General features: G+C 37.0%; 1 protein-coding gene across 3 annotated transcripts in view; it reads left to right on the top strand.

Annotated features, from left to right (window-relative positions):
• The window catches only part of LOC139936216 (phosphofurin acidic cluster sorting protein 1-like), a 90,098-nt gene that overhangs the window by 43,683 nt on the left and 23,017 nt on the right, over positions 1 to 23,398 (top strand). For 2 of the 3 annotated variants that reach the window (XM_071931008.1, XM_071930994.1), the window contains exons 6-10: positions 1,161 to 1,267; positions 7,911 to 7,985; positions 9,145 to 9,368; positions 16,146 to 16,266; positions 22,070 to 22,396. In XM_071931008.1, the coding sequence (XP_071787109.1) occupies positions 1,161 to 1,267; positions 7,911 to 7,985; positions 9,145 to 9,368; positions 16,146 to 16,266; positions 22,070 to 22,396 (854 nt within the window). The remainder of the gene's footprint in view (positions 1 to 1,160; positions 1,268 to 7,910; positions 7,986 to 9,144; positions 9,369 to 16,145; positions 16,267 to 22,069; positions 22,397 to 23,398) is intronic. The other variant, XM_071931002.1, reaches the window with a different exon arrangement.

Below are 23,398 nucleotides of genomic sequence, written 5' to 3'. Positions count from 1 at the left end.
CTGGAAACCCAGCAGGGAATTTCATGGTTCCTTGTTAATCTGTACAGAAAAGCTGCCCCTTAAGTGCAACACTGTGGCTTAATATATATGTAACTGAAATTACTTACATTGTATTGTTATTTCCCAGTGTAAAAAACAAAAGGGAATTAAACGTCTGAAATGCGTCATGGTGGTTACTTTTTATAGAGGGGGACTTCACCCTTAACACTGAAGCTCAAAACAACCAGTCCGGGTGCAGAACTATTTTTGCGATCAAGTGTGGAAATGTCATATGTAATAAACAAACCTGCTCGTGTAGTGATCCCAATGGGATCTTATTGGGACTTAAGCCATAGGCGCAGTGTTAAAATCTTAGCTGAAGCGACATTTTGGTGAAGCCCCTGTGAGCCACGCTGAAGGAGTCTGATGCATGGACTTTGTCATGGGTTGTTGATCAAAAACATTTGTCAAAGTGTGAACGTTTGCAAAATAGAGGTCAAGAAATTAAAGATGAGTTGTGTATACTAAGTTTATTTACAGTCTTTGAAAACATTCGTGACGGATTTTTAGTGAGTTATTAGTAAGTTTTTCAGCAACATGTCATACAAATTTCCTGTGCTATCTTTAGGGGAAGATGATTCATTATAGTTGGTTTTATTGCTCCATGGTTTAGGGCAGAGTAAATTAATTCCCATAAATTAATTCCCATTTTGTTTAATCGAACGTATGACATTTCATCATTAGCCATTGTTATAATGACATTGACTAAAAATATCAGGAGTATCGGGAGGGTTCATCTGAAGAAGAAGAAGAAAAAAAACGTGTGTAAATACTAAACATTTTTGTAAACGATAAGAGACCATATTATTGACCTACATGTATTTCCTCAGTTCCTTCTTTCATACACTTTGAACCAAACTTAATTTTTCATAACATCAAGCCTCTTAGCTATGGGCGATCTCGTTGGTCTAGTTGGTAAGACACTGCTCTAGAATAGCAATTGAAAGTTGTGGGTTTGAATCCCACCAAGTGATTTGCCTGTAGATTTTTCCACAGAATCCGAGAAAGCACTGAGTATACAGCGCGTAATACAGACCTGTGTAAGGGTAAAAACAATTTTATAGTCAGGTATCTTATCGATTTGACTAATATTATTTACTTTTTATTTGTTTTTCTTTTAGATCGGTCACCGGATATTGACAATGAATCCGAAGATGAAGAAGAGTCGTACTCATCTGATCAAGAGAACAGCGACAGTGGGGAAAACCTCCCTGAAGCCCAGGTACATGTACGTTTGATTTCTCTCATCATCCTTAACCCCACTCCCAGGGCATTTCATGGGGACTTAAACGGGCACATTGGCATCAAATCTCTCCAAATAATGCCGTTTGGAATTGCTCCTTATTCATTTCAAAAGTTGTCAGTGCACAAAAAGGAATTAGCATGTAGTGATTCAAAGAACTTTAATTCGCCTATTTGAAATACAACCAGCGAAGCAAACGGTCCACCATATTGTGGAGACAAACATTAGTTTTTTTTAATTTTAAATAGCGTACTGTGTACTGTCATGAAATTAGACACAACTGCACAATTTCGGGGGAATTTTAGGCGAATCACTTTAAATATATATGTCCAACCATTTTCTTTTCAAAACAATTGCTTTTTATTCACCAAAGCCCCAAACCCCCAATTCGAAGGCATCATGCCCCTTTATATAACTTTATAAATTTCTATAATCTGTAAATCAGACTAGAGCATCTTTAAATCAGACTATTACCACTTCAGAGAATTCCTCATGTATCATGACATAAGTGAGCCTTCTCCCGCGCTATTTTGACAACCGTTTCCGTGGGAATAGTTCAGCATCGTAGTTCTCGCTGCAAGTTGTTTTGTCACTCGATACACGCACTACCGGTCTGGTTGGCGCAAAAACACCTTCAAGTTGTCAAAGATAAAGTCTCCTCTGGTGGGAATGGTATCACGCGGGCAATGTTCAGTTTGATTTCACTTTATTGGAAATTACTGGGTGTATATTATGGAAATAAAAACTGAATATTTGTAGGAACTCTTGGTTTTTTTTCAGTATGAGGATAACTACAATCAGTTGACCTGGTGTTCTTCTAAAGGAAAAGCTGGAGGGGGGTCCATGGCACAAATTCTTTAAGTTCACCATAGACTAGCAACTGTGCAAAATTTTGTCGGATGCATATTTTTCTGTTTGATCTTTAATAAATTTCAAATTATGTATAGTGGGTGTTCCATTGTTTAATTCTGTAGAGTTTTATGGGTTTTTTTTAAAGTGCGTATATTTTTTCTCTCGAACAGAACTGACAACAAGGCCAGTATAGGCGTCCACTTGAATATGCCCATAGTCGGACAAATTGGCTTGTGAAATTTTAGGTCAAATTATGTTTGATAGCCTACAAAATTGCAAGATGCATCTTGGTGTCTGTGACTAAACATGGCTGTTTATGAGAGAGTTTAAAATGAACTTCAAACTTTAAAATGGTGGCTCGTATAACCCAGATTCACCATTGAAGGTTGTCCTCATTGAACAGATTATTCCAGGGTACTCATGAGGGATAATAACCCGTACACCCTACGTGTATGTGTAATAACAACTTATTGTTGTCTTCAAATAGGCACTCGCATACATTTTATCTAATTACATTTATTAATTTCACAGGTAAAAACATCACAAGTACATTACAAAAATATGAATAAAATACAAAAGTCAAGAGATAGAAATATAAACAGCAGACTACACAATACATGCCAAAGACAGGACAATAGCAGATAACTGTGAACAGAGCTGGAATTGATGTGCAGCACTCTACCAACTGAGCCATACCGCCCTAGGTTGGCTCTATTTTGTCAATAGAGGGTCTGTTTCGTGGTGCCAGTTAGAACCCAGGTTTTTTCTTTTGATTTATAACTTGGTATTAAAACAAAAATGACAAGGTTAATCAGAAGTCAGTACTGATGCTGAACTCCCTTTCATACTAGACCAATTTCGCGGTAACTCCTCAAGATAAATTGGTCGACATTTGAAGTGTTAACTCCGGCAAACGTGGGAAATTGAAATAGCTCTGCCCTTGCTGTTGGTTGCACTAGATAGCCATGGGGTTGGCTTACTGAGTGTACCCCCCCCCCCCCCAAGCAGAATGTGTGAAACAAACGTGGGGGTGGCAATGAGGTCAAAATTTCCCACAAGTTTTGATTTCTTGGGATTTGTAAAAAGGGTTTTAAGTGTACCAAAAGTGCTTACATTTCAGTTGTTTATGCTTTGAGGTCTAAATTGGATCTCAAAGACAATATATACAAGAGAAGACTTTATGTACGCTACATTTTATGTAACTCTTAAAGACCTGCTTGGACAAAAATTTCAAGTAGTGAGCTTCGCGGAATTTCATTTAAAATGTTTTCAATGAATAAGGAAATCGAGTCATATGATTAAAAAATAAATATTAATTGTGTAAAAATCAATCATTTCGAAAACCCTTATCCAGCGTTTTTTTTGAGAGATTTGCAAAAAGCTCTGGTACGTAATCACTCTCAAAACGTCCAATCTGTAAAGCCGCTTTGTTGCAGCGTGGAGGTATAACAAAGCAAACACCCACAAATGGCGTCAAAGCATTGTCCTTTGACGCGCGCCATCAATGGCAGAAGTGTTTTTAGGTTGGGTCTGATTTTTTAATCGATAATTACAAAAAATTAAAGAGTGTACACATATCAAAATTACATCAAAATGGTGAACAAGTGCATTATAAACAAGTTAAAGTACCATTTCCATTAAAAATCATTCCACTCCTGTAGCTGTTTAAAAATTTGTTATGTCCAAACAAAATAATGAACAAATCCTTACTTCAATGAAACTTTGTTAGGCTAATTTCAAACTGAATAGTTTCCATATGAGTACACTCATCCGAAAACTCTGCAGAAAAAAAACTTGGTGTTGAGTTAACCTGTTCAGATGAGTTAACCTGTTCAGATGACTGAAACAGAGCTTATGAATATTATACGGACCAATAACCCAAGAGATATCATCTAGCCCTTCCTTAAGATGAATAGGCTTTGCTTGTTACACGTCTCTTGTTAGCCTTACTGTATGGGATAACACCTCCTTTGTTATTCTGTGAAGAGGAACGCAGTAAAACTGTCCAAGTCTTCACACATAGTAGACACTTCAATCCGCTAGCTGTGGATTCACACTGGCATTTTGCATTCATTTTTGACAACTCTGATTTAAGTGTGTTCGGTGTGGGTGCGGAGACGTAGGTCCCTCTGCTTGCACACACTGGTTCGCAGTAAGTTATGACATAGTATGCAATACTCCACATGTGCATACGGGTGTACTTAGTGATTATGTGTTGGTCGCTCTGTGGTACATCTAGCCCTGGCGGCCTTACACTTTCATATTATACTACAGTGACGTCCTGGATATCATGGTCCATTTCTGGGGCGGAAAATTTTCAAAGCTTCATAACTAAAATCTTACCTGCAAGAAACCACTAATTTCAACAGATTCACATTCCATGGCAGCATATATTTTTCTGCGGTGAGTTTTGATCGTCATATATTCTTCACAAATCCGTCATTTTCATGAAATAATGCAGCTCCCACTGTTAAGGAAATCCCATTTTTGTTCGTACTCTCACAGTCTGCCGTGTGTACGTAAGAAGCAATAAGCGCAAATCTTGAGTTGCGTTTGCGTGTTAACGCTGTGCAGTCAAGATACGGTGACCAAGAATTCATGCGTCTTGCATCTTGCGTCTTGCACGCGAATGTATCAAGTACGCACGGCAGCAGGCAACACTGAGAAAACGATCAAAACAGGAATTATTTAACGTTGGGAGCTGCATTATTTCACGAAAATGATGGATTTGTGAAGAATATATGATGACCAAAACCCACTGCAGAAAAATGTATGCCGCCATAGAATGTGAATCTGTTGAAATTAGTGGCTTGTTGCAGGTAAGATTTGAGTTAGAAAATTTTCCGCACCAGAAACGGGCCTTAATAGTTAAGACTCTGTATCTGTGTACAGAGAAAGAGTCCTATATAAGGCTATGGTACATGTTATGTAAATCATTGGCTTGTGGAAGAGATATTTATCATAATTGTTTGGTCTGAAACCATATTTGTAAGCAATAATTTATCAATGTGAGATGGGTGGTTTCATAATGAATAGTTGCATCTTTGAAGGAACAACAAAACAATAATACTTATAATAAACAGAACATTATGAAGTGTGAGGATGCGAAGCATTGGAGAGGGAAAGTTGAGAGAAACAGACAAAGGGGGATGGGGGGTGGAAGAAACCCAGATTAAAAAGAGAGAGAAGATGGGTCATGAGGGCCTTTTTAAGGAGACTGATTAGAGCTGGGCCCAATTTCATGGCTCTGCTTACAGTATAAAAATAATCAGCACTTACGGAAGCAGGGAATTCCGTGCTTACTTCAATTCTATTTCACAGGTTAGCAGGGAATTTTTGCTTGTGTTTGTGGATACTCCTCATTACTGGGCATTCTTTGCTTAACACGGTTTTATTGCTCAGTAAGAGTAGATAACAATAACAACAATAACAAACTTTTAGATAGCGCATTTCACAATATAAACCATATCATTAAATGCGCTTTACATGCGCCCCCTGGTCATTGGGCCAATAACATCCCTTTAATCTTTCTCAGCTCCCTATAGGGAGTATACAACCCCGAGCTGCTGTGGCGCTCCGATGTGATCACTAAGTAAGAGTAGAAACTAGATGTGATCACAAGCGTAGAATTCGGTGGTAAACAGTGCCATGAAAGTGGGCCTAAATGTAGTTGAATTTCTACAGTGTGTCATTTCATGCGGAGGCTTCGTTGGGCCTTATTTACATGAAAGGGGAAACAGTGCACATTTTTTTTTAATCAGTACCACAGAAGTTGCTTTTCAAGACGTGAAATTTAATCTAGCTACACAAGGTGTATTTGTTGTACCTTGTACATGCTTGTACATGGTAAACAAACGTAGCCTTCCTCAAGCATTATGCATATTAGCAATACATGTATACAAATAAAATACTGAGCATGTTTTGTGCACACTGGATGTCATTATTAAGGAGCAAATTAAGATTTTTGATTAGCAACCAATACATGTTCATTTCGTGTAGCATTGTGGTTTCCTATACAAGGGAAATTATTGTTCTGTTGTTTTTTCTACCTCCATGCGGCATGGACACAGTAAAGCACTTTGCTACTTAAAAACCACATGAACATGTACATGTGTGTGTAGTTTCTGTATTTGCCCTATGGTATATTATTATGTATCATACAAATATTGTGTGTAAATATGAATGCATGGTCGCAGATTATAATCTTGATGTGACATCCGGACGATTCCATTCCATGGTGTGAAGCCGAGTCAGTGAAGAGGAAAGGCTAGATTTCACAAAATGATTATATTACTATTATCATTATTATTTTATTTGACATAACAGTACAAAAGACAATACACCCCGAGATGGGAAAGGACAACAAAAGCAAATTCATACTTTTATGATCTGAAGATATTCTGCGACAACGCAAGAACAAAATGCTTTAAATCTAACTCACACATACATGTAGATGCTTGTCATTTCAGATGTTTGCACAATAAAACACAATGAATTCATCTTTTTTTAAACTCACACATTGATCCCTGTCATTTTAGTTGTCTGTATTCAACTCATTTCAAGCAATGTTCATTTCTACATATCGTCATCAAAAAGTGCAGTATTTGGCTTCAAACATTTTTAATAACCTGTCTTGCATTGGAGTCTGTGTGGTTGTATTTATTCAGTCAGTTACTGGCTAGAGGGACAAGTATCGTTTCACTTGTCGACCAGCATTTTTTCATGAGTCCATATTTCATATGAAATAAGAATGTTTGTGGATACTGAGCTATCCAGCCGGACCACTCGGACATAATTTTGACTGGTCTTCAGGTGTTACAACTAGCATTTGGCCATTCATCCACTATTAACAGGCATCATATTCTTCCTACTTTTGTCTGATTTAAGTTTTGTTGCTCTTGGGCAAAATCTGAACGTTGTGATTAAGTAGCCTCAGGAGTTTTCTGAAGCCTACACCATGTGTACGTATGTAGGTCAGCACTTGTTTTCAATAAAACATTCCTACTTATTTTTTAAGGACCAAATATCGTGCCTGTATAAAGGGAGAGCACTGTTAATTGGTTGAGAGTGGTCACATGACATGCATTATTTTGACTACCAAAATTGCACCACACAGAAACAGACTAACCTGCCCACAAACTGGTATAAGATAAGATGCATTATAAGATAAGATAATGTAAGATAAGATACCATAGCACCCGAAGCAGTCCAAATTTGTATACTATTCCACATACATAAGAGGATGAGATGCATATAACTTCACAGTTTCTCGCCCTTTTCCCCCTGGAGAATAAAACGATCGATGTTTACTCTTGTATGGATACTAACCCTTTTGAGGCCATAGCGGCTGGAAATGGCTTTTACCAAAATGCCCATAGCATCCGCAAAAGTAAAAAAATTATTATCTTAATTTTAATATTTTAATGTGTCTCATGGTGACATACATCAAGTATATATGTTTCTAAAACACAAGACAAAGTTATATTCTATAAAAATTTTCCTTAAACATTTTTACAAGAACAAAATTGTATAAAACAAATCAACAACAAAACATGTTTGGGCGTATAATAGTGATTATACAGAAGTAATTTGCGCTATATAAATGAATAAATTAGTATTATTCATGGTCTCTCGAGAAATTCCCAGGACTTTATCGAAATCACCTCGATGGGTAGAGAGAGAACTAGGCAGGAGGAGGTATCGGTATTGATTTTGGAAGTTGACATCTTTGACCCTGTTTTTCCAGCATGTCTGACATTCTTATTTATTGTTTCAGGATCTTCTTGGTGAGGAAGAGCAAGAGCCTGGGAGGAAGGGAATTAGGACCAAACTCAGACCTCCTATGAACAGGGTAAGGAAATATCCACCTTTAAGTAACCATTTTAAAGGCACTGGACACTTGTGGTAATTACTCAAAACAATTGTTGGCATAAAAAAACTTACTTGGACAAGCAATGGAGAGCTGTTGAAAGTATTATAAAACATTGTGAGAAACGGCTCCCTCTGAAGTAACATAGTTTTTGAGAAAGAGGTAATTTCTAACTCAAATAATATTTATAATGCATCTGGAACAAGGGTGTTTTTTCAGTCATTATTATCTTGCAACTTCGATGACCAATTGAGCCCAAATGTTCAATGTTATTTTATGCATATTGTGTTGGGATACACCAAGCGTGTCCAGTGACTTTAAGGGTTTGTGCGGCTATAGTGTTAATTCGGCTATAGTGCTCTGTTAAATGTTCCTTTGTACCCCGCGGTGGTGCAATTTTTGTATGTTTTATCTATGCTATTTTTATCAATATTGTTATCTTGTAATGCCACATTATTCAGCTTCGTGCTGCCAGTTGGTTTTTTAATAAAAATGAATGAAAAATGAATGAATAGTGTGTTGGTCATGGCGCAACTTCTTTTTAATTTTATATTCTGGACTTTACCCTTTGGGTGGTCGGATTGACGTAGAGGTTTCTTTCCTTGCCTTCCCTTTCTGGAACCCCTGGTTCAAATCCTGGGGGGCACTATGTGGGTTGGGTTTTGAGTCTTTACCTGACTGCGTGGGTTCTATTAATTCTTTGGGGTTTTCCTCCCACATCTAAAATTTAAATTGCCTTCCTTGTCTTCTATCCAAGTTCGCTTTTCTGTGAATCCTGGGATACTCGACCAGAATAAATAAATAAAAGAAATCCTTTGTATGTTCAGTAAAGTTCTCTTGAGTGTGTCCTTTTCTCATATATTTTCACAAGGCTATTTTTATTCAGCCCTCAAGTTATAATATTTCTGAGTGAGAGAGGGAGAGAGAGATAGTGAAAAACCCAACAGTGTGCTTTGCATGTTTGGTCTGTTTTTATGTCGCCATAGTCACTGATATAAAAGGGTCTGGCTCAAGTTCTACATGTACCTTCTTTGTTTTTTTAAAACTTCACAGTGATGTTTTTTTTTCCCAAGTCTATTAAAGTCCAAAAGGGAATAGCAACTGTAGATCTGATGTGTTTGTTAATATTTTTCATCAACAGCAAAGAAACTTCAAGCAGAAGTTCATTGCCCTCTTGAAGAAGTTCAAAGTTCAAAGTGACGACAGCGACACCGAGCAGTATCCCTACGAGGATCAGGATCAGAACCAGATTGACCCTGACTTCCTGTTATATGATGACCTCGATGACCTCAATCTGAGTGATAGCGGACCCGATATGGATCAGGATGAAATGAGCATTGGGTCAACGCCTAAACCAGTGTTAAGGTAAGTTTGACTCCTCCTGGGTTAAGGGAGGTTAATTCAGTCTTTTAAAAGGCCCGGACGCAATTTGGATCAGGATGAAATGAGCAACAGGTCAACACCCAAATCAGTGTTATGGTAAGCTGACTCCTTCTAGGTCAAAACTGACTCCCTCTCTGTCAAAGGAGGTCAATGCAGGCTATAAGGAGTATTAGGTCCGCACCCAGTTTAGACAAGGATGGAATGATCATTGGGTCAAATTCAACTGACTCCTCCTGGGTCAAGGGAGTTAAGTGCAGTCTTTTGCTGAACATTGATGAGTCATCATATTTACTTGTACTCAAAGCTTCAATTTAGTTAAAGGAAATTAATTTTTTTTTTTTTATCATTTCAACGATCATTTAATCCTCTACTAAGTAAACCAAACTTGTAACATGTACTAAATAATCACATCGAAAGTTATAAAGGATTTCTAGATTCTGCATAAATACAGTGCCTTAGTGAGTAAATGACTAACAATGAATTTGCGCGTAAGTGCTAATGGGTTAAAGAAGTTGTTATCTTTAACAAGTAGAAAAAAAGCAAAGTAAAACGAATGAGCAATGCACATTTCACGGTAATGCACTAATTGCCTGCTTTTGCTGAGTGAGAACACTCTGTAATTGGAAGCTGTGTAAAATAAGGTCAGACAGTGTGTGTACTCAAGTTTTTTAGAAATGTACACATGTCCGTCCAACAACCCCTTGTAGAATGTGTTGAACAATCATCAATCGTAAATGATGTCATACATCACAGAGTCCAGGCAGTTTGTGTGGGCGTCCTGCATTCATCAAATGAAAAGACCGTCTATTTAAAGAGTGTTTTTTTTTTTTTTTTTACTTTCTTGTGCATTATTTTTTTTACAAAGATAAGATCCAAATGGAATTGAAGCTGTTAAAGTGATTATACAAACAGATTTTGAGTGAGACTGAGTGAGAGTTTATTATTCACAGTTATGTAATATTGGGAAAAAAGTATCAGACACTGGAACTTTGTGGGCGTGCATTGCAGTGACAGATAAACAGAGGATTTACTAACAAAAGGGACCACAAATAAGAAAAACAATGGGGTCCACATTTGTGAGGGAAAAGAGGTGAGCAAAGTATGGTCCAAAATGTGTGTGTGTACTTGCAGTGACATTTAAACAGAGAACTTTTAACAAAAGGGTTTGTCCATGATTGTTATCACAAACAAAGAAAAACAATAGGGTCAATATTTTGTCAGTGCAAACAGTGGAGCAAAGAAGGGTAAAAAATGTGTGTGTGTACTTGTAGTGACATACAAAAGAGGACAATAGGTCCGCTATTGTTATCACAAAGGAAGACAATGGGTTCTTATTTCTCAGGACTAAGAGTAGGGGCCACAATCGGAGGTGCTTGTGTGTGTGCTTTTTCTAGAGAAAAACATCTTCCATATTTTTAGATAACAAAGTGTAAACATCTGGCCAACAAAAATAATACACCGATCCTCATTTATTATTGCATTGACTTAACGGCAGGCTGCTCGGAAAAGTAATCACTCCCTGTCAAATTATTCAGCTGCATTTGAGATTTGTGTCGCCTGGGTAACAGAGCTCTGTAATCACATTAATCGGCAGATTGGTGACAGTTCTGGCCCCCCACGTTGTCATGGAAATGATGAGCATGATTTCGTGAGGGTGCTCTTTGTTATATTGGTTATCTTGCCCGGGCCCCGTTGAAGGATTCAGATGATATGACAAATGAAATGACATCTACGCAATATGTCACGTAATCAACATCTCCTATCCTGAGGTTCTTTCAGATGATATGATAATCAGATTAGGATGTGACGGACTTGAAAGGCGCACGCAAGGTTAAAGATGGGATGTAGTTTTGAGGGTTTTGCTTTCAATTGAGCATTCTTTGAGTCGGATGAATTAAGAAACATGCAGATTGTTTGTAGTTATGGCTTACATGCCACGGTGCTCTGGTCATTTTTGTCTCCTGTGTTTACTGAATGCAAAAATAGTTAATGGCCTGATGTTTTGGCCCTAGCAGAGTCATTCTTGAGGCTAAATGACAACACAGCAAACATGAACAGGTAACTAAGAATAACATAAGCAGTGAAATGGAAATACATGAATTAAGAGAGAGAGTCAGAAAGTACATAGACAAATTTAGAAGTTGCTGCTACTGTAAAGCTGACACGTACACTATTGGTAATTGTCAAAGACCAGTGTTCTCACTTGGTGAATCTCAACCTGTGATCTCAACATATGCATAAAATAACAAACCTCTGAAAATTTGAGCTCAATTGGTCGTCGAAGTTGCGAGATAATAATGAAAGAAAAACTACCCTTGTCACACGAAGTTGTGTGCTTTCAGATGCTTGATTTGGAGACCTCAAATTCTAAAATTGAGGTCTCAAAATCAAATTACTTTTTTCTCGAAAACTACATCACTTCAGAGGGAGCCATTTCTCACAATGTTTTATACTATCAACCTCTCCCAATTACTCGTTACCAAGTAAGGTTTTATGCTAATAATTACTTTGAGTATTTACCAATAGTGTCCATTGCCTTTAAGTAAAATTAGGTATGCAATTTACAAATACACAAACTTGTGTATAGGGTTTGATGTAATGTTTTGAGAAAAAAAGGGCTGCTGCTGAAACTCTTAATTCTATTGAAGATAAGTGCTTGTCTGCTCCTGCATAAAACATTTACCTTACATCCTATCTTGGATTCCAGACGTCTCGTAAGCATGGAACTTCTCAGTGGATGTACTCATTTTCATTTTGTAAAAAAAAAAAAAAAATGTTTTTAATTAACAACTGTTTAAAGGCAGTGGACACTATTGGTAATTACTCAAAATAATGATTAGCATAAAAACTTACTTGGTGACGAGTAATGGGGAGAGGTTGATAGGATAAAACATTGTGAGAAACAGCTCCCTCTGAAGTGACATAGTTTTCGAGAAAGAAGTAATTTTCCACAAATTTGATTTCGATACCTCAGATTTAGAATTTGAGGTCTCGAAATCAACCATCTTAAAGCACACAACTTCGTGTGACAAGGTAGTTTTTTTCTTTCATTATCATTTCACAACTTCGACGACGACCATTGAGCTCAAATTTTCACAGGTTTGTTATTTTATGCATATGTTGAGATACACCAAGTTAGAAGTCTGATCTTTGACAATAACCAGTAGTGTCCAGTGTCTTTAACCAATATTTGTTGCAATTTTTTTTTAATGGCCTTAATACATTACATTTCTCAAAGGCTAAATGACAACACGACCTACATAAGCAGGCATCTTATAACCAAGGCCCAATTTCATAGAGCGTCTTAACGGTAAGCAAATATTTTTGCTTAAGGTAGCAAAAATAATTGCTTAAGCAGCTCTATGAAATTGGGCCCTGGTATATTTTTCCATCCAAAATTTTCTGCTAAAGCAGCTCTTTGAAATTGGACCCAGCTGGTTATTACCATTAAAGTACAAGGCTTCAAAGTTCAATTAAACTGAATTGGATTAAATTGAAAAACATTTACAATGCGCATCAAGAGCAAGTGGAGTTCAAAGTTCAACCACCAAACGATATCCTAAATCCTTCTTAATAGTTGTTATTTTTGCATAGGGGATTGGATATAAAGAATATAGTTTGTTTTTACCCGTACATCGTGTGTACTCAATACTTTTCTGAGTACTACCAATTACTGGGCTAGCTTGGTGGTTTGGTGGTCATATCTGCTCTAGCAATGCAAATGTCATGGGTTCGAATCCCACCAAAAAGTAATTTGCCTGGTTTTTTTTTTCACAGACTGGTTTAGAGTAAAACAAACAAAATTGTATCTTTGCAAACATTTACATAACATTAAGACTACAATCCCTTCTGAATCCTACTGGAGTCCAGCTGATATTACTAGGGTTACTGTTAAAGGCAGTGGACTCTACATGGTAATTACTCAAATAGTTTTTAGCATAAAAACTTACTTGGCAACGAGTAATGGAGAGCTGTTGATAGTATAAAACATTGTTAGAAACGGCTCCCTCTAAAGTAACATAGTTTTTGAAAAAGAAGTAATTTTCCACGAATTTGATTTTGAGACCTCAGACTTAGAATTTTAGGTCTCGAAATCAGCATCTGAAAGCACACAACTTCGTGTGACAAGGGTGTTTTATATTTCATTCATATCTCGCAACTTCGACGACGAGCTCAAATTTTCACAGGTTTGTTATTTTATGCATAAGTTGAGATACACTAAGTGGGAAGACTGGTCTTTGACAATAACCAATAGTGTCCAGTGTCTTTAATGGGGGTTTGTAATTATAATCATCGGTGTGGGACTGATCACCACTGGTAGCCTGTACTATAGGCCCGGGGGCTCCAAGCTCTGATAACCACCCATGAGCCTTGGGCTCAGATTATGCATTAATCTTTCTGGTAATTAATTAAAACCAATCAGAGTTGTACATGTAGTAAGTGGAAAGGGATCGCACAGGAATTTGTGATTCTATGGTCTAGGCAAAGACTACACTTCATTATGGTGTTGGTGAACAACTCTGCTAATTAGGGGAGATGAGTGTGCATAATTAAATACATAAATTACAATTACTGCTCAGACAACTCAGGCCTTGCGCTTTTGTGTTGTAGCCCACTAGGCTAGTAAACTGTATTAATACATCTTTCTATTAATTAATAATAGTGGTCACAATGTGTTTATTGGTCAAATGAAGTTACATTCATACACTAAAAAATCATTTTTATATTTTTATAAACGAATATGTCGCACAATTTTTAGAAGCCTCAAGGCAAGTTGATAAGTGGTGCTAATTATTAGGCCTGCCACTCATGATTTTTACAAAATTTAAGCAATTAACTTATATGGTTGACAATTTTAAAGGCAGTGGACACTACTGGTAGTTTAAGACCTAAAGTTCTAAACTTGAGGTCTCGAAATCAAATTTGTGGAAAATTACTTCTTTCTCGAAAACTATGGCACTTCAGAGGGAGCCGTTTCTCAATGTTTTATATCATCAACCTCTCCCCATTACTCGTCACCAAGAAAGGTTTTATGCCAATAACTATTTTGAATAATTACCAATTGTGTCCACTGCCTTCAATAAACAGCCATACACTATTGCTGACAACATTTATCAGTTTCAGATTTTGTTTATGTTTAAAGAACTAACAGAATTGGTTTTGCTAGCATAATAGTTGCTGGCAGTGTAAGCACTTTATGTAATCCATCGTAAATCTGTGATCTTCACGATTTTTGCTTCTTACCAATTCTGTAACAGTCCTTTAATGATATTGTCAGCCTAGTTATATGTTTACCAATGGTATACGAAGACACGTTGCCCTTAATACAACCCTGTAAAATCTACTTAACATATCGAGAAAGGCCAACCGTCTAGAGGATTGGTAAAAGCAGCTTGAAGGAAATATGCATTCCTTTGAAGAAGCCTATCATCAAGTGTACCATTTGCAGATTGCACAGTATTACTAACCTCAAATTTGCCATGGCAACCACTGCAAATTGTACATTTAAAGTAAAAAATTGTGTACGTGATTCGTCTGAATTGCAAACCCATTGTTGGCATTTAATTTCCTTTCTTGAAAGAAAGCACTCAGGGCGGATATGTGAGTGAATAGGTTTGGTTGATAGGAAATATTGTAAACAAAAAATGACAATCCTGCATAGGCCTACGTGTTTTTGGTAAAAGTTTATGAAAAGACTGAAACATTGTTAAAATCTTGTAATGGCCTTTGACTTTGAAACACATACGCGCACAATACAGATTTAAATGTAGTGTCGTAGATTGGTTTTTGTTTACGTAATTACTTATTTATAGGCAAATTTATAGGCAAAAATACAACGTCATTTGTGAAAATCTCTGCTGACTACAGCTTCTATTTACTTGCTGAGAAAACAGCAAAATAAATTCACAGTATTTTTACCAGAACGTCAAATCCATTTACGTAACAACCGCATCTTTGGCCGCAGCATTTACAAACAGACACCAACCCACAGAAATCTGAAATATTAGAATGCATGAATCATGACTTCAGATTTAAATGTTTTTTGATGCAGAGTTATCAAAACCATATTACTTCATATTACTTCAAAAGGAATAATTTCTCAGAATTTTTTTTACCATCAACAGCTGCAGTGCCTCTCAAGGGCCAAGTCAGTTTCAATGGTCATTCATTTTTGGAGTGTTAACAAACCCATGACATATACGTTTTAAAGACACTGGACACTATTGGTATTTACTCAAAATAATTGTTAACATTAAAAACTTACTTGGTAATGAGCAACGAGGAGCTGTTGAACTAAACCGCTCGGACACAACACGCCACAAAATAGGTACATGATGAATGTGGCTGTATGACTCAAAACCAATGATGAACATCATGTATAACAAAACATTGTGAGAAACACCTCTCTCTGAAGTAACGTAGTTTTTGAGAAAAACGTAATTTCTCGCTCAAATATTTAAAGACTTTTTGGGCATCTTTTAATATAAAAAAACACCCTGTTTTCAGCACACGAATTTGTGCAAGTACGATGACCAACTATGTCCAAGTTTTCACAGATTCGTTATTTTATGTTGCATAAATGTTGGGATACACCAATTGAAAATACTTTTCTTTGACAATTACCAAACAGTGTTCAGTACCTTTAAATATATTTCACTGATTTGGGTTTCATGGTTGGAATGAATGTAAGTACTGTGTGGCTTTTAGTCAGTTGATGACATTTTAGTGATATTTCTTTTACTTGACAATCTTTTTCAGGCCGTTTTTCTCTCAAGGAATTCCCACATCGAGTACGATGGCTGAAGAAATGGAGCAGTTCCCACTGATAGACCAATGTCGTGATGACAACGGCAACAGTAAAGACTCTGGTAGTTCTGGGGTAAGTAAATCACCAGTAGTTATAATAAGGGAATCAAAGTGAAGTAAAGAGGTTTTAAACTAGTATTTAAAAAAAAATTGCTTAGGTCTGGTTCTTGACAATTTTAGCAAGAGGAAGTTGAGGTAAAGCTGTCAAGAACCAGCAGCCGATTTTACAAAATGCTAGGATCTAACTTGGGATGGGTTCAATGCGTCCTAACGTTTATGGATACGGAACATAACTTGTCCATAGACCTTTATCACGCTGTCACCATCTTGGTCATGTTTCCTGTTTCCAATATTAGTAATGAATGCTAACATTCTTTGCGCATGGCACCAGACTGTTATTTCGTCCAGCCTCAGTTTGGTTACAATGAAGATGACCACACCGCGAAAAAGGTCTATAGTCCTAAGATTAATCCTTAGTTTAGGCAGAGTAGTTGGTGCAGCAGGTCTCTGAAAATTGGTCTCTATATTTTGTCAATATCTTTGTTCAGAGGTGTCAGTCTGAAGCACACCCGAACATTAAAAAAATATTGACAAGAGCACTGGCACATTAGTCCAGAGGTCATAGGCTCAAGTGCAGCCCTAGTCAAATTTTTCTTTGTTCAACCCCAAAGAATCACTACTGCCACAATTACTTCAGTTATTCATTCTCTTGCAAGCAGCCAGTGTTATAGTGCATTATATACATGTACATGTCCATTGTGGTGATGTCTTTAATACGAATGTGAGTACATACTGTACATGTTAAGCCAATAAAGAGCAGTGATGCGCATTTGGACTGATTCCGAAAATCTGCTCCGCTGTAGTAGAACATAAAGCAAGACAAGTTCTCAAAAGAGCATAATCTACCTGGCAAGTAGATACACACACATGGTGTTACCGCAAACCAAAAGTATGTTGATACCTCAAATCCCATATGAGTACATACATGATGTATATATGTACACGCACATATTGACGCATTTTGACTCTGGGGATTGATGATTAATGGGGTACTCTCATCATCCATGTCATCAGTTTTTCTGAGATTAGATGACACAAGATGTTCACATTCATGTCAGCGTGAATGATTCATCTCTATAAACACTCATGGCTTTTTTCTTAACTGTTTTTTTTTCTTGTGGCTTTTTTTTATTTGTTTTTTTCTCGCATAAATTTCAATCGTTATGTTTAAAACCCTTAGCGTAACATTTATGTGATATGCACGTGATACATATGCTCTTTCATATGTATAATTTGATTTCAGAGGGTTTTTTAACACTCAGAAAATTGAGAAAGTTTGTTGTTAAGGGTGTTATGCAGGATTGGGGTATACAAAATCATTGGTTAATTTGAGTCTGAAATAATAGTAATAACAGGCATTTATAGAGTGCTCTTACACCAGGGTGACAGCTCCTTACATGAATTAGTACAAAAAGCGAATAAATAATGGTAAAGAAAGTTGTTCCTTTGAAATCAACCATCGAACAGAAAAGTCTTGAGATGTTTCTTGAAAACTTGAAGTGACTCAGCTGAATGAATTTAATGAAGGTTCCAAAGGCTTTGGGCATTTGTGTAAATTGCACGATCCCCAGCAGCAGAATGTTCCCAATTGGTATACTATGAGTTGACGAGTTCCTTTTTAAAAGAACACAGCACAAAGGTCCAAATGTGTTAGCATGTGATACAGAATCTGAAAAGTGGGTTTCACTGGAAAGTAAGAAACAGTGCGTCTAAAGTGTTCCCTTAAACTAAGCTCCAATAATCCATGACCATGCCTTCAACAGATTAATCAGTGTGTCAAAAATAAACCAAAAGTATCCAAAAGATTTGCAGATGTCCCCCCTCATCTGGCGTAATGTTTCTCAACAGGCAGTCGTGTCACTTTAATTCCACTCTAAATCTACTTACAATGAAAAGCATGTCGTTACAAATGCTTTAATCCTCCCCTATCCTATTAAAGGGTCTGTACACATTTGGTAATGAGTGAAAACAATTTGCAATAAAAACTTACGTGGTGAGAAGTACAGCTGCTTCAGTTATTACAATGCATTTTAAAAACATTTTACTTTGAAGTACTGCGTTTATAGGAAAGGTTATCGGTTTTCATCCCACAAAGTTTCAATATTAGAAGATTACTGCGCGTAGCTCTTCTCAGAATGTGGATTCCTATAAGGATTATTCTTCCTGCGTGGACATTTTTAGTGCAGGAGTTTCGGCAATATCTCAAAAACGTGACCAACTTTTGGACTGAAGTTTTTTCCTCAGGTTAATTTTTAATGTATACAACAACTTTTTATATAGGATTTAAGCAATTAAACGGTTTCAAAATCACAATGCCTTTAACCGCAAAGAGGAGTTTCAGGTTCCAGTCCAAAAGAGATGTCATGAATAATGTCATACAGTGAGTCATGCCATTCAGACGTTTGGTGTATCTCTTCTTCAAGACCTGTGGGCCTGTTTTATTATGAGGCTGAGGTCTGTTCTGTCAGGTGACATTATCTGTGTCTGTTCAGCAACACATGTACATGTACCTCTAGCATCGGTGACTAACTTGACAACTTAATTGATAATCATTGTGTTGCAACCTTCATAAGTGAGATCATAATGTTGGGTGTGCGTACACTTTATGACTTTTTTGCTGAAAAACAAAAACAAACATTTTGTTTTTATTATATAATTAAAGTATATTAATTAAAAACCGTAAGCCAAACTGATCGGGAAAAAAAAAAAAAAAATTGTTGAGAAAAGAAATTTTGACTATAGTGGGATTTGAACAGGCAACCTCTTGGTTACTGTGCCAGTTGAGCTGTGTAACCCTAATTTTCCAACTGTTTACAAAGCAATTGCACAAGGGTTAGGGCACAAGTGTCATGACCGGGTATCGAACCCACAATCTGCTGCTGACAACACTTGGGTCCGATGAACTAAACCGCTCGGACACGACACGCCACAAAATAGGTACATGATGGATGTGGCTGTATGACTCAAAACAAATGATGTACATATAACTTGTTAATTGTAAATATCAGAACTTTTTGTTTTTTGATGACCAATATTTATGGCTTTGGGACAGTGCCAGGAAAGTTGAAATGTGTCATTTTGTGTCCTGTAGACTGAACACCATCTCAGTTGACATGCAATTATTCCTCATAGTGTACCGGTAAATAGGTTACTCATTTGAACTTTATGTTGGCCCTAATTTGCCGAAATGAATGACACGTTGCAGGAGGTTATTTTGTAGGCATTGAAGGTTGTTATTATCATATTCTTAAAATTATATTTGATTGAATTTGATTCTGTTGAAGTGCTAACTTTGCGGTGTGAATTGAATTTTCCATTGGAAAGTCAATTATGTATCAACAACAAAAATCACAATTTTATATGCTTGATTCAGTAAACATCTGGTTTATGAGGGAAGTAACCAAACCTGTGTATTTTTAAAGTCGAGTCCCATAATTATCCATTATGTTGACTAGATTATTGTTTTAAATTTGTTACACTTTCACAACTCGCGTGAAGTTTAAACCAGGCTTAACCTACAATAAAATATATTTAATTTTCTTATGCCTTAAATATTTTTCTTTACAATGATACAGAAACAACACAGAGCACAAACTTTCTGCCACAATACGGGACCTGTCCATCACAAAACCTATAATGCATAATGTACATTTCATTATGCCTAACTTTGGGACCTGACCATATTGTACATGTTAGATATATGTTTACTTTTGTAGGCTGTTCCTTGCAGGACCTGCTTTTTGGGAACGTGCCTCCACATTCATTGGCTGTATTTGATTATGATGAATGATGTTACATGTATGTGGAAAAAAACATTGAATTGAATTGAATTGAATTGAATTGAATTGAACGGAATTGAACTTTACAATGGGACCGGCATACAACAGAACACAAACTTTCTGCCTCAATAACATAGGAACCTTCCCACTATATAACATGCACATTATGTACTGGACCTTAATTCCCACCTCAAACAGGAAAGGTAGTAACAAAGTATAGTAACTAATTTGACCCCACATGTCCAGTGTAGATGTACATATCCATTTTGTTTTGCCCAGCCCTGATACTTTACAGAGGCAACATATTGGAGGTGAATGTCTCCATGCTCATTGGTCATTGCCTTGGTGCCCTTGAAAATGCTCCAGTAGAAACTTACCATTTCATCATAGGGTTCCAACATAGAAAATGCCTTTGTGCCCTTGCCTTTTTAAAAACGGGGAATACAGGCCTGGCACTTTCAACCATAACATTTTTATCCATGTATTATGTTAAACATTAAGAACATAGAATTAACTGTTTGGAAACTGTTTATCAACCTTACGATACAAATTACGGACCTACGATATAAATGCATAAAATTCTTAATGGCCTGACATTTCGAACCCTTAGCACTAGCAGAGTCTTTCTCATAGGCTAAATACATTTAAGAAAGACTCTTGCTAATATCATCAAATAAATCTTTTTCCCCCCCAAGTTTTTTGAATTTAGAAACATTTTGATCATCTCTATTAATGACATTGCTCTCATTTTCTTGGCAGTAGTTTGTGGTGGTAGCCTTCAAAAGTGCGTCAACATTTATATATAATTGACAACTTTTTCATCCTACGCAAAGGTGGAAGTTGTTACTTTATTAACGTGAATCACTCCAGGGTTTGACCTTGGGCAGTGGTTTCCCAGCGGACATTAAAATGATTTAATTCAATATCACGATATCGACTATGAAACAAAAACTTAGTGAAATGAATTCATTTTAGAATATTTGTTTCTGTTTTCACTCATCCCTAATTCTGATTGAGTTGGGTTTGTGGGGCTCATTTTAAAGGTGCTGGTTCTAGTGTTTTGTTCTTACTTTAGCAGACGGATGGTGTGTTGTTAACGCTTGATATTCTTCCTATTCTAGTCCGATTTATGATTTTGTTTTGTGCTCTCCCAAAATCAGAAAATTTATGATTAAATAGTCTGAATTCTACACCACATGTGCACATGTAGATCAGTAGTCCTTGGCCTAAATGAAATATTTCTACTTTGTTCAAACTTAATCATCCGTGGTTGTTAAGTGGAACAAAATGTGTTATGATTCGGGCCTGTGATTGTTTGAAGAAAAAAAAACTCTTTTGATTTGTTAGTTTGCAGTGCCATTAGTTTTGACTTAGTTATTTTTTAAAATGCTGAAGTTGCCTTAAAAGTAAATAACCCATGTAGTCATTATTATGACCAACCAAAACCCAAAGAACTCGGGAAATTACTGAGTATACAGTGCTTAAAGGGAAGGTACTTGTTGGTAATTACTCATAACTCAAATATTAACTCAAAAACTTGGTAACGAGCATTGGAGAGCTGTTGATAGTATAAACCATTGTCGGAAAGGACTCCCTCTGAAGTAATGTACTTTTTGAGAAAAAGGTAATTTCTCACTAAAATAATAAAAGATTTCTAGCTAGAAGTCTTTTATCCTTATCTGAAAGCACACAAATTCGTCCAACAAGGGTGTTTTTTCTTTCATCATTTTCTCGCAACTTCAATGACCAGTTGAGCCCAAATTTTCACAGGCTTGTTATTTTATGCTTATGATGGGATACACCAAGTGAGAACACTGGTCTTTGACAATTACCAAACGTGTACCCTCTCTTTAATACACATCTGTGTAAGGGTAACATTCACGAAAAGCTGTTTTAGTGTTTTAGGGTTTTTAGAGGTTAAGAGAGTTTTATTTTGTAGACAAGCAGAAATATTTGGATGTGTTTGCATATATATTTTTTTTTTCTCTGTGTTTTAACTTTCAACTTTTGTAACCTTGCTACCTTTTCTTTTTACAGGATTTCGGTGTAGAGGATGACACAACTCCATGGTCGGATAACCCACCCTCTCTTGCCAACCGAAGCGAAAGCATCATCTCCCACCAAAGCGACCCGGGGAACCTGGTCCTGATGAAAACCACCCCCTCCCCCAACAACGAGCGGACTGTCCCCCTCGTTAATAACAGCACCAACCAGAAAGAGAAGAGACACCACAGCCAATCAGCACCCAAAACCCTAACCAAAGAGGGTTCTGTGTGTTCACAGGGGTCGTCAACGGGTCAGGGGTCACATACCCAGGCCAAGTCTTTGGAGAAGGCCAGCAGCTTTGGCAAAGCTGACCATAAGGTAAGGCAAGGATTCAAGCCACCGGTTGCTTTTTGGTGGATGTATGACATTCCTAATGTTAGAAATAAACAAGTCTACATTAATCAGACATGATATTATTTTTACTATTTTGATTTCTAATTTATTTTGCTCTTTGAAAAAATTAGAGTAAATAGCCTGAAAAGGATAATAAACCCTACACCATGTTCATGTAAGGTCAGTTCTTGAACTCAAATGAAAAGTTAACATTTTCACCTTTTTTTCATGAACCAAATTTCATGCATGATTTGTCCTGACTAGTATACTGGTAACATTTGTCAGATGCCAATCTTCAAAGTTTAACTCTGTCATGCTTTAGATTTTTCAGAAATTTTCCTTATTTCAAGATTTTTCCCAAGATCTCCTTTTCTTTAAAGAAGTGACACGATCAGCAAAAGCTGAATGGATTAGTCCGCAGTGTGTCTGAACCTGTAGTTTTGTATTTCTGATAATGCACAGAGTCTGTTTACCTCCTGAATAGACCGATCCACTAAGCTCCGCCCCATTGCGTATTGACCAATCACAACGCAATGTAGGTCCTACAAATAAGGTCTGACATGCGTGCGCGTATCTTGGTGCGCGCGGCAGAGTTGTGCAGAAAGGCATTGGAGAGGCTCACTTGTTCTTGATCACACGTGTGTCGTGGGCAGAGCCTACTGGATCGGTCTATTGTAACATGTGGGAGGCTCTTGGTCTGGAACTAAATGAGAACAAATTCTTACAAGTGATTTCCAGGAGTTTCACATTCATAAAATCTTACCCACGCTTATTTCTTTCGCGATTATTAAGTGGAAATTGGCAATACATGTATATGTGTACACACACAATTTATAAGTGGCTATTGAACCATTGGCTCTCACCCATAGCCATATACAAAGCCATTGTTGCTGACACGGCTTGCCTTTTAAATTGGTGAGAACGGCTGCGACTGGATTGCCAGGTCATCATGCGTTGAGGTACAGGACATCCTTTAGCAACACCCTC

The sequence above is a fragment of the Asterias amurensis genome, chromosome 1 (assembly GCF_032118995.1).
Source record: "Asterias amurensis chromosome 1, ASM3211899v1".
In the NCBI taxonomy this organism is placed as follows: domain Eukaryota; kingdom Metazoa; phylum Echinodermata; class Asteroidea; order Forcipulatida; family Asteriidae; genus Asterias; species Asterias amurensis.
This window is presented reverse-complemented; position numbering and strand designations above follow the sequence as displayed.